Source organism: Elephas maximus, chromosome 15 (genome assembly GCF_024166365.1).
Source record: "Elephas maximus indicus isolate mEleMax1 chromosome 15, mEleMax1 primary haplotype, whole genome shotgun sequence".
Lineage (NCBI taxonomy): Eukaryota > Metazoa > Chordata > Mammalia > Proboscidea > Elephantidae > Elephas > Elephas maximus.
Window position 1 is genome coordinate 80,342,982 of NC_064833.1, and position 12,340 is coordinate 80,355,321.

The 12,340-nt window shown below is 36.0% G+C and overlaps 1 protein-coding gene across 1 annotated transcript in view; it reads right to left on the bottom strand.

The window, feature by feature from the left end:
• Positions 1-12,340, bottom strand: part of NKAIN3 (sodium/potassium transporting ATPase interacting 3) — an 852,054-nt gene that overhangs the window by 181,561 nt on the left and 658,153 nt on the right. Inside the window, exon 4 of the mRNA XM_049853728.1 lies at positions 2,820-3,017. Within this exon, the coding sequence (XP_049709685.1) occupies positions 2,820-3,017 (198 nt within the window). The remainder of the gene's footprint in view (positions 1-2,819; positions 3,018-12,340) is intronic.

Below are 12,340 nucleotides of genomic sequence, written 5' to 3' on the forward strand. Positions count from 1 at the left end.
GAAAGATTCTAGAAAAAAGCTTTCAATATTAAAACAAAATTAGTAAGAACCATTACAGTCTCGTATATGAAAATAGAGTACTTTGATGCCTTAAAAGAGACTGAAATGTTTTAAAATATGCCTCTCTATATTTTTTAATACAAAGATTTAAACGTATATATTTTTGGCACAATTTTATACACAAGTGCTAGGAGACTAAAAGAAGACCAGAGATAAGAAAAAACTGATAAACATATACGGATAAATTAAAGTATATCATACTTTCATCTGTAAAAACAATTATAGAAAGCAAGAATGATCAGGTTCCCTGTTACACCTCTAACGGACGAAAAATTCCTTGGCATTGAGGTACACCCCCCTTTTTTGAATCAGTGTCAAATTTGCCTCTGTTTTGATTGGAGCACTAAAAGATCTTTGACTTTTTAAAAATCATTCTTATCTTTAGTCTTTCTAGAAAATTGTTTTACCATCATAAATACAACACTGTAAATTAAAATATACTCTAGAAACTCTATTTGAAAGCTTTAGACATGCAGGTTAAAGAACAATAATAGATAGTGTAAATGAGGTAAGACCATTACATTAGCAGTCCCAAATGAACCATGCCTCCTAGAATTCTCACTGCCCTATACTCTCTCCCACATTGACTCCAGACCTGGTCATGTGACTTGCTTTAGCCAATGGGACAAAAGGAAGTGTCACTCAAGTAGAGGCTTGATAAATGCTTGCATATAGGGTTTCACCTTCTGGAACTCAGCTACCTGTCAAGTTTACTAGAGAAAGAGAAGCCACACGTAGATAGGCTTGTGAGTGAGGTCTTCTTGGATGTTCCAGCCCCAGTAGAACACCCAGCTGAATGGTTCACATGAATGACCTTAGCCAATGTCATATGGTAGAGAGCTATCCAGCTGATTCCTGCCCAAATTCCTGACCTGCAGAACTCTAAGCAATAAAATGATAGTGTTTTAGGTAGTTACGTTTAGGAGTGGTTTGTTACACAGCAGGGAATAATGTATACAGGTAATCCTCAATTTATGACTTATTCAAGTTACGATAAACTGCACTTAAAATTGTCCTTTTTTCTGTACATCTTATTGTTAGTAATATGTACTACATACAGTGTCACAGTACATAATTTGCTGATGTTATCATTCTCAGATGTCACTCACAGATGTTCAGTTTCATGATTTACTATTCAAAGCACTGCTACCCGGTCTACAGTGAAGTCAGTGTCGGGAGTTGTAATGGATTGAAAGTTGGGCAACGTTCAACTCTGATGGCACATGACAATTGGACTGCACACATGCCAGATAGCCATGAGGACTCCAACTTCATTGTTACAACATTGACACCAATTTCATTGTAGGCCAGGCCTATAGCATGATCTTATTTTATAGAAAAATGATTAGCTAGAGTTTTTTCTAAACTAAATCAGGGGCTTCAGTTGCCTAAGAACATGGACCCAAACACTGATCGCTTTGCAAAAGTCAACAGGCAGACTCAGAAAGCAGTGAGATGCTACCATGAAATATGTGAAGAAAAAAAGACAAGGACCGTACAGGCAACTCTCACTAATTTTCTGACTGGAAACGCTGTCCCCATTCCCAGGGGTAGTTCAGATGATCCAGAACCTCTCACAAGTAGAGTATTACCACGACTGACAATGCCAATGCCCTTCAATTCTTCTTGACTGTTGGAGTAAATTTTTATGGCTTGTGTACTTTTTTATGTATATATGTATTAAAATATATCTGTAAGTTTATATGTAATGTCTCCAACCCCCAGAGATAAATAAAGACCAAATTTATAAAGATACTGATCATAAACGGCAATAATAACAAAAAAAGGACTAACTTACTATGGAAGTTGTCCAAACAAAACCCCATTGTAAGTTAGGGACTACCTGTATAGTAAGTGATAGTAAGAATTTCTCAATGTTCTGTCTAGAAATAATTCTAAGGCACTTTCTTCACTGACATGCCCCTCCTATATTTTTGTTATTTATTTATTTGTTTGTTTGTTTATTATTGACCCTGTACCTCTTTATTCTAACTATAACCAGTTGGGCAGATGAACTGAGTTGGTTGGTTTGTGTGAAAAGTATGGTTGAGAACAGCTTCACTGTATATTGATCCAAAGTGCCAAGTGTTTGTTGGTTCTTAAAAGAACAACATCCTTAATGATGTTATACATCTTAAATAAATATCATTCAAAACTGTGGATGGGACACTCTGTTGGAAAGACATTAACTTCAAGAAACTGCTAGCACATAAACTTTCTGTGGTTCAATCAAGCCATATTTCCCTTCATTACTTTTCCAAATGATACTTTATCCTAACATCAAGTTTTTAGGCACTAAAATGGCTAAGACTGTCTGTAGGGATTTGTTTTTACAGGGATAAGTATTTAGAATTTGAAATTTATTAGACTAAGCAAGCCATTCTGATTGAGCAAGTCACTGGGTGTGAGTTTTCATCTTTCTCTGTAACTAACGTGCGTTAGCAGAAGAACGTATTTGTAGAAGAAGAAGTGCTTTTGTAGTCCAGCCTGAGGTAGTTAATGGGCAATGCATCACTTCTAGGGGAATGGTGACAGTATTCCATTAAACGGTGTGGATTGTATCTACAGCAAGTACCTGTTCTGAAAACGAAGTATCTGGGTGTCATGAAGAAAAAGATATAACCTGCCATTAAATATGACAAACAATACCATAACTGCTGCTGACTGCATCGTTTAAAAGGGTGTGGAGGGAAAACTTACATATAAAATGTTGATTAAGGGGAGTCCTGGTCAGACAATGACCCAAGAAGGACACTTACAGAGAGTAGTATTTGGACGGCGCTGTGGATGACCTCCAGGTACTGGAAGTCGACCATGCAGCCTGTGACAGAGACGTACGTGTAGTCGTCCATCATCCCGTGGGCTGACGGGGGCAGCACTCTTCGGACACAGCCAGGCCCATGTTCCCTCCACCATGACCGGTGGACAGAGATGTTGAATGTCATTAAATCTGTGTCCTAGGCAGGAAGGGGGACAAGAGCAAAAGGAGATGATTATACCACATAGCGTCTTTGACTTTGATCTTAGGAAGAGTTCAAGACGGATGAAATTGAAGATGAGTTCAAGATGAATTAAATTGAAATAATTTCAATTTCAAATGAAAAGGAATGATAAATAAATGCAAAAGTGGCTGTATGAATCATATGCCTAAACCATTGGGTTATAATTATTCAACTTGGAGGTACAATATTTTAAATAATATTAATATCTTAAAGTTAGCATACACATCAAAAATTCAGAGATGAGACCCCCCCTACATATGCTCATTTTAAAAAGAATTTCGTCCGTTTTGAAACTTATTTTCTGCATTTTCTTACTGCTGCATCATCACCTACGCTGCCACCGCCACCTACACTGCCACCACCACCACCATCACGAGCTAACATTTGTTGAGTGCTGTATACATGCTAGACATTGTTCTAAGTGCTTTTCATGTATTCTATCCTTTAATGTTCATGTAGGTACTATTATCAACCTCCTTTTACAGAGGATGTGAGAGGCTGAATAATGGTCCCCCAAAATATCCATGCCCTAATCCCTGGAACCTGTGAATTTTATCTTATAAGGTAAAAAAAAAAAAAAAAAAAAAAAACAACTTTGCGGATGTGACTAAATTAAGGATCTTGAGATGGGAGATTATCCTGGATTGTATGGGTGGGCTTTAAATGCAATCACATATATTCTTACCAGAGAGACAGGGGGAGACTTGACACACAGAAGAACAGAAGGCAGTGTGACCAAAGAAGTAGAGATTGGAATGCTGGCAGCCACCAGAGGCTGAAAGAGGCAAGGAAGGATTCCTTCCTAGATCCTCCACAGGGACTACAGGCTTCCAACACTTTGATTTCAGCCCAGTAAAATGGATTTTCTTCCTTGCTCGAAAGAATGAAGAAGAATTGATGCCTTTGAATTATGGTGTTGTTGAAGAATATTGAAAATACCATGGACGGCCAGAAGAATGAACAGATCTGTCTTGGAAGAAGTACAGCCAGAATGCTCCTTAGAAGTGAGGATGGTGAGACTTCATCGCACGTATTTTGGGCATGTTATCAGGAGGGACCAGTCCCTGGAGAAGGACATCATCCTTGGTAAAGCAGAGGGTCAGTGAAAAAGAGGAAGGCCCTCAAAGAGATGGATTGACACAGTGGCTGCAGCAATGGGATCAAACATAGCAACAATTGCGAGGATGGTGAAGGACTGGGCAGAGTTTCATTCTGTTGTACACAGGATCACTATGAGTTGGAACTGACTGGACGGCACCTAACAATAACGACAACAAAACAGATTTTGAACTCTAACCTTCGGAACTGTGAGGGAGTAAATTTCTGTTAAGTCACCAAGTTTTTGGTAATTTGTTAGAGCAGTCATAGCAAAGTAAGCCTCAGAGTGGTAAATTAAACTTGCCTAACTTTTTTAAGCTAGCACGAATTGACTCGACGGCAGTGGTTTAAGCTAGCACAGTTAGTTATAGTTCGAGCCAGGATTCAATCCCATGTAGTCTGTAATTTTAGCTTTAACACCATACTCTCTCCCATTACTTGATATGTTCTTTCTCTCAACCCCTTTCAATTCCTTGTACCCTGAAGTCCTTCCCCAGCTAAGGGACCTAGTCCCTTCCTCCTCAGTTATTTCCAGAAAAGACCACCATAGCTAATCAAAAGAACAAAGAAGGCAACCTTTGGTTTTCCATACCAAAATATGCTTTCAGAGCTCCTAGCAGAGACAACAGTCTTGAAAGGCAAGGTTTTTAGGCCTCAAGAGGAGCCCTTTAGTATTTCTCGAGTGCCAACTATGTGGATGAAGATCATAATGTTTTGTCACAAACAACACGTTGAAGAGAAAGGGTGAGAAGCCACCAGAATCTCAACTCCCGAATTAAGTAAAAATTACAACTGCTGTCTGGAGCAGGAAGGAGGAGGTATGCTAATGTAGAGAGGACAAGGGGCCCTTGGACCTGCAGGAGACTGGACCTACAGGGAAGCTATGGACCCAGAAGCAGAGTCATCATTACTGATTTCCCAGCTTCCACTCTGAGCAAGCTGTGAGTCACCAGTGCCAGGGAGCATGTTGGAGAGGGCACCGTAGGGGGCCTTTACGGAGAAGCCCAAAGGCTGCCACTGACTGCGCAGCTCAAATGATACCCCCCTGTGAGATCTCACTTCCCTTGAAGTGATCCTCATTTCACTCGTAAGTGCCTGAAATTGAGCTCAGAGCTCTGAAAAATAGGGGAAGCTGGTGTAAAGTGGAAAGCCCCTGAAGTGTGATGTGGCTGGGACTGAAAGTAACCATTGTAAGATCTCCCTGAGCAAGGACAGTGGTGAAATGCTCCCGCTATGCTCGGCTGTGTATGGTAAGTGTGCCGCATGATTCGGAATATTCCCAGTTCACGTTAGTAGGCAAAGCGCAATGTAAAAATACATCTGAAGATTTTTCTCAGCTCAGGGAATTCATAGTACAATTACAGAGAATGCCTTAAATTGTACTGATAGTAAAGCATTTCACACTTTTTCATGTGTTTTTGGTTGCTGATTTGCTATATGTATCATTCAGTTACCTTCACAGTTACAGCACTTTATTGATAATAAAATATTTTACATCTTTTTTTTTTTTTTTTTGGCTGTTGGGTTGCTTTTACAGCTGCCCTCTGAAGGGAAAATATTATAGAAAAATAATTGCTTTAGCTAGCACATTCAGTTTAACACAAAGTAATTTAGCTGCAGGCAAACTTCAGAGAGGCACACTGATTCCTCCTTTTCCTGGCCATTGGATTTAAGCTCTTACAGTTAGTATTGATCACTACAGAAAAACTATTATTTCTCATCTTAATAGAACTCATTAGAATGAACCAGCATGATCTCAAAACTCATAGCAAATTTCTATTCTTTAAGCATTCTTACACAGTGTCCTTTCTTACTGCAGGATGTTTCTTCCAATATGGCTTTGACTCAAACGTATGTTATACAATAAAACAAAGGTGAATTTATGAACTACTGATACATATCTGTTACACTCATAGAATCTCTCAATGTAGTTCTTGCTCAACTTGTTGACACTAGAATATATTTATAAACGTAACCATTCTTCTCAATGACCATATTGAACTTTGAATGAGAACATCAATAGCATCAAATTGCATTTAAATTTCAAACTTCTTATTTTAATTTGTTGTAAAATTTTATCTTATGTCTGTGTCTGATTTCTATGCCCTTCAGTAGCTGGGTCTCAAAAACTTTTAAAAACTGTAACACATGGCTCAATTTTCTATACATGACTTATCAGAGGAAATGCAACACAGATAACTACAACAATGATTTTTGTAAATAAATAAACACAAATAATTACTTATTTTGTTGGAGCTTATCAAAGTTTATAGTTTTGAGAAACGTAGGTTAAACCATAAATCAACAGAGTAATCTTAAAAATAATTTGGAATAGCACAAGGGTCATTTTTACTTCTCGGAAAGGGTATTGTGGGATGATTTAAGCACACCTTGGTTAAGAAATTTGACAATTGATATCTTTGCCATGATTTTAGAATGCAAAAGATGCAAACAATGATATTCAGATTTATGCAATTGTATGTGATTCCCAGAGAGTTTGTAGAGCAAGGAAAAAGAGATTAAGGGGAGAGAAAAGAAATAAAAAAATTAAATAAAGTAAGAAGATTTGGGAGGTACAAGGGCAGCCTAGAGAGAGTGCCAGGGCCAACAGAAGAGAGAATTTCAAGGAAGTTGGTAATTTCATAAACTCTGAGTCTCCTAAAAAAGGCACAGAGTTTATTGATTAGTGGGGTAATAGAAACCTTACAAAATCAAATTCCAAGAGAGAAGTAAGAGGGAAAAACTGGATTATAAGGAATTGAGAGGACCAATAAAAGAGTATTTGATGTGCAGATTGTCTTTCCATGAAGTCAGGGAGTTAAGGTAGTGAAAGATATATGACAGTGACTTGCAAAGATAGATGAGGAGAACAAGAGACAAGACACAGAGACTCAGATTTTAGATGCATCTTCTCACTCTCAAGGAGTTGTGAATTTAAAGAAAATTATTCCAGAATATCTGCTTTCCCTTAATATTTATTCATGTATTAGATGTTTAAAAGTTTTTCATTTTATTAATGTGAACTCCAAACTTGTTCCCATTTTTTAGAATATTGGAATTAAAAAAAAAAAAGGATTTCCCAAATTTTTTGAAATCTTGTTAATTGTGTGGGCATGGCTGCCCACATTCTAGTCATACCAAGTATAGCTACAGTACTGGAATCAGCTTACATCCTCAAAAAAATTCAGTATCTACTTCTTTGTATTATAAAACCAAAAAAACCAAAGCTGTTGACATCAAGTTGATTCTGACTCATAACGACCCTATAGGACAAGGTTGAACTGCCCCATAGAGTCTCTGAGGATCACCTGGTGTATTCAACCTGCTGACCTTTTGGTTAGCAGCCATAGCACTTAGCCACTATTCCACCAGGTTTTCCTCTTTGTATTATACCACCACGTAATTTCTCATAAATCAAGGAGTTAGTCTAGCTCTTATTCTTCTTTGTTCTTTTAATAATCAGTTTGTTTGGTATGTTTACTTTAACTTTAGATAATCCTCTCTATTTTTACAAATGGAATCTCAACTACTAGTAATAAAGATCAATTTTTAAAAATTTTCCCCTTAGTTGTGGCACAAATGTGATTGAATCCACTTTTATTACCAATCTACTGTCTTTGTCATTTCACTTTTTTTTTTTTTTATCATAAGCTAGTCCACATGTACTTGAGAAACTATATTTTGCTCAATTTTAGAGAGTTAGCTTTGGGTTTTCATTTATGTAATAGAATTCAAGTCAGTCGCAACTTCTTTTCAAATGCTTGTTCATTTCAGAATATGAATTTAAATCAACTTTCTTACATTTCTAATTATTTTCTCTTCAACCAGACTTTAAATATATCAGAGAATATTGTGAGATATATTTAATAAAAAACAGATACTTTGCTTGGGATAGCATGTGTTAAGTGTGTAGAGCCTGAAATGAGAAGACTTAGAACCAGTTCAAACATATCAACTATTATATGCTATTTTCCTACTTTAAAAGCACCTCTTACAGACAGACTTAAAAGGTAATCAAGCTTCCATTATGAAGCATCTGTCATTTGCTGTCTATTTCTCAAAGAATCCTTCCTATGAGCCATGAGCCCGGTCATAGTTATTTAGGTCTGTGTCATTGGTGTTGGGTACACAAGACTTTTTTAAAGCCTGTAGGATGGACACTGATCATTTTGATTTCCTGTTTTTTAGCTTTACGGCTAGGTATTTCTGGAGATTTTCAATTCTCTGCCATTGATTATAGGCCAGAGGCAGAGGTAAAATTAAACAAGCCTATTTCTTCACTCTGGACCTTAGTTCTCTAGATTGGACCATGTCAGGAAGCACTCATGTCTTATCCATCCATCATCCACCCATCATCCATCCATCCATCCATCCATCCATCCATCCATCCATCCATCCATCCATCCATCCATCCATCCATCCATCCATCCATCCATCCATCCATCCATCCATCCATCCATCCATCCATCCATTCATCCATCCATTCATCCAACCAATATTTGTGGAGCTTCTAGTACAAACTAGGCATTGGGATTCAAGAGTTAACATAAGAGATCTCATCCCTGTCCTCATGGAACATAAATTTTAGTGGAAAAGACAGAAGACTTGAAAAGGTTAGAACCAAGAAAAGGGGAACAAAAGGAGTAAAAATAGATGCCAAGAGAGGAGAAATCTCTATTTGATGACAGTGATGATATTAAGAGGATTGATTTAAGGAATTGTTTGAAGCCCTTTATCTGAAGGGAGTTGGGCTGAGTATACCTTAAATATTAATAAACTGACATGAATTGTATGTTTCCTATTGTTGCTGTAATAAATTATGACAAACTTAGTTAAAACAACTCAAACTTATTATCTTACAGTTCTGAAGATCAGATATCCTAAAATCAAGGCAGGGCCACATTCCTTCTGGAGGCTCCAGAGGAAAATTTGTTTCCTTGTTCTTTTTAGCTTCCAGAGGCCACCTGCATTCTTTGGCTCTTGTTCCCTCCTTCCATAGTTTAAGTCAGGTGTCTAGCATCTTCAAACCTTGTTTTCTCTCTTTGACCCTTTGATTCCATTATTACATCTCTTTCTCTGACTCTGGGCTTCCTGCCTCACTCTCAAAGATCCGTGATTATATTGGGCCCACTCAGATCCAGGATATTCTCTTCATCTCAAAATCCTTAATTTAATCACATCTGCAAAGTCTCTTTTGCCATGTAAAGTAATATATTTACAAGTTTTAGGGGCTTATTATTCTGCCTACCATATAAATGTGAAATATAAATCAATTAATTAAAAGTTCCCAGAAATCCTTGAAAACTATTAAAACTATCCCTTCTCACACAAAATAGTGTAAGATCATTAAACACTTTAAAAAGTAAACATGAAAATTTATCATTGATAAATTGAGATTTTAGTACATTGGCTTTTAGCAAAATAATATGCTTCATAGCTATTCTGGCCAAGTTCACAAATATCAATACATCTGACACCAATTTTTTGGTATTTATCATTCTTGATCTTTCAGCAGTTTTGACACCACTGACCCCTCACTCCTTCTCAAACTACTGTCTTTTCTTTCCCACAAATGTGTATTTTCCTGGTTTTCTTTATTCTTCTTGGGAAATCCTAATCAAGATAAGATGGTGGTAAAAGGCAACATTCCCTGAGAGGAAACTATAAAAAAGGGCATTATGAAAGGGTTCAAGCATCCTCCTAGACCAATTTGTGGAAGATACAAACAATCTTCTCTGAGGCAACCTATCTTAAAACTAGGTCCCTTCGGTTTCCTAAAGATTAGGATTAAATAAATATGATTTCATAATGAAAATTTTGCCATATCCTGGGGAGAAATAAGCCTCTATGAATAAGTCAAAGGAAAAACAAACCAACAAAAAATTTAAACGGCAGAATTTAAGAACAAGTAACCTCAGGTTTCAGAATTATCAAATACAGAATATATATACTTTTAAAAACAAAAATATTTCAAAAAATAAAAACTGTGATGAAAAGTCACTAAGGATAAGAAAATCTAAAAATAAACCTCTAGATTCTAAAAACTTAATAGGTGAAACAAGAGATCAATACATTAGCTAAACAGCAGATTAAACACAGTTCAAGAAATGATTAGTGAACTGGAAGACATGTTTAAGAAATTACCCAGAATTTAGCCCAGAGAGATAAATACATGGAAAATAAAAAAGGTTAAGAGGCATGCAGTATACAATGAAAAGGTTTAATATATATCCAATTAAAGTTTACAGGAGAGAATAAAGAGAATGGGTAGAAGGAAATATTCAAAGAGAAAATTCCTGAGGGTTGCTGAAATTCAACGGATGACAGAGATCCTCAGATTTAGGAACGGTAAAGAAACCCGAGGCAAGATTTTAAAAAACACTCACCTCTAGAAACATGGTAGTAAATCTATAACACATGAAAGACTAGGAGAAGATCTTAAATGCAAGCCGAGAGAAAAGCTTTCCCATAAAAGAATGTTAGATTAACAGCAGAGTTCTCAGCAACAACAATGGAAGCAAGGACCTACTCAACTTAGACACTGTATACCTGGTTAAACTTTTATATAAAAATGAAGTTCAAAGCAAAGGCATTTTCAGACAAACAAAACTTAAGACATTTATCACTCAAAAACAAAACTCATTGCCTTCAAGTTGATTCCAACTCATAGTAACTCTATAGGACAGAGTAGAATTGCCCTGTAGAGTTTCCAAGGAGTGGGTGGTGGACTCGAACTGCTGATCTTTTGGTTAGCAGCTGTATCTCTTAACCACTGAGCCACCAAGGCTCTCCTTTATTCAAGGGATTTCTGAAATGTGTTGCAGGAATGAGAGAATATCCTAGAAGGTGGGTAAATTCACATAAACAATAATTACATGAAAAAATAAAAATAATCCCTAATTATTTGGTATTGTTTGGGTGGTGGATACCAATAATTATTTTCAAATTTTAAATGTGTCTGCTAAAAGTTTAGAGTAAGTTTCTAATAGAATAAACTAGAATGAAGTATAAATTTAAAGTAAAAAAAGAAGTAGCAGAGAATAAATCAAGAAAATCTTAATCACAACGATGATTAAGAAAAAAACAGTTGAAAAAGCATGACCAACAGGAAACAGAAAGTTAGGTGGTAGGAGCAATGGCAGATACATAGCAATCTCCATAAATATGTATAGACTAAATCCATCCAATAAAAATTTCAACTATGTGTTATTTATGAGACTTACTTAAAATGTGGACATAGAAATATCGAAAGTAAATGGCAAAAAGGGCATAATAAATATTAGACAAAAGAAAGGTGATATAATTTTATTAATATAAGACAATGTGAACTTTAAAGCAAAAACCTAAGGCGGATCACTGCATAATAATAAAAGAATATAACTGTGAAACCTCTGTATACATAACAAAATAGCATCAGTATATAAAACAAATCTAATTCCATTTCACATTAGAAGATCCAGAGCTCCATATTGGAGAAAGGCCAAATCCAGGGGTGGTGTAAGGAAGGAACAAGGAGAATGTGGAATGTATTTTTGTGCCAGAAAGCAAGAAAATTTTCAAAATCAACGGAGTCCTGTCTGTTCAAATGACGTAGGAGCTAGCATGAAGGGTCTATCATTGGCCAAAGTTGTGATAATTTGAGCATCAAAGAATGAGATAGACCAAAACACACAGAATCAATGAAAATCTGATTCCATAATACTACTAAAACAAGAAGGGCAGAAAAACTCAACTGTTAATGTTTAAAACAGGTATTAATATAACATCTTATTTGAAAAATAAGTAATTAAACAAAAAAGAATTAAGCATTTATCTTTTCTTTCTAATAAGAATATTTATCAAGATAACCAAGTTGAGGAGGTAAGCATCTATTTTACTGAAGAATGCCAAGCAAGAAATATAGAAGGAATGGAAGGATAAGTAATAATAATAATTTTGAAAATCACTGATTCTTGTAAGAATTGGCAACTGATTTTCAAACAATTAATAGTTCATTCACATATAGCCAAAGTACATAGAGCAAATTTATTTTAGTGGCAAGGAGTACTTACAGATTAGTTATAATAAAAATACTACATTTCTGAATTTATGAAATGGACATAAAATGATATTCAGAAAAAAAATTCATAGCGTTAAATGCTTAAAAGGAGAGAAGTAGAAAGGGTAAAAATTAATGAGCT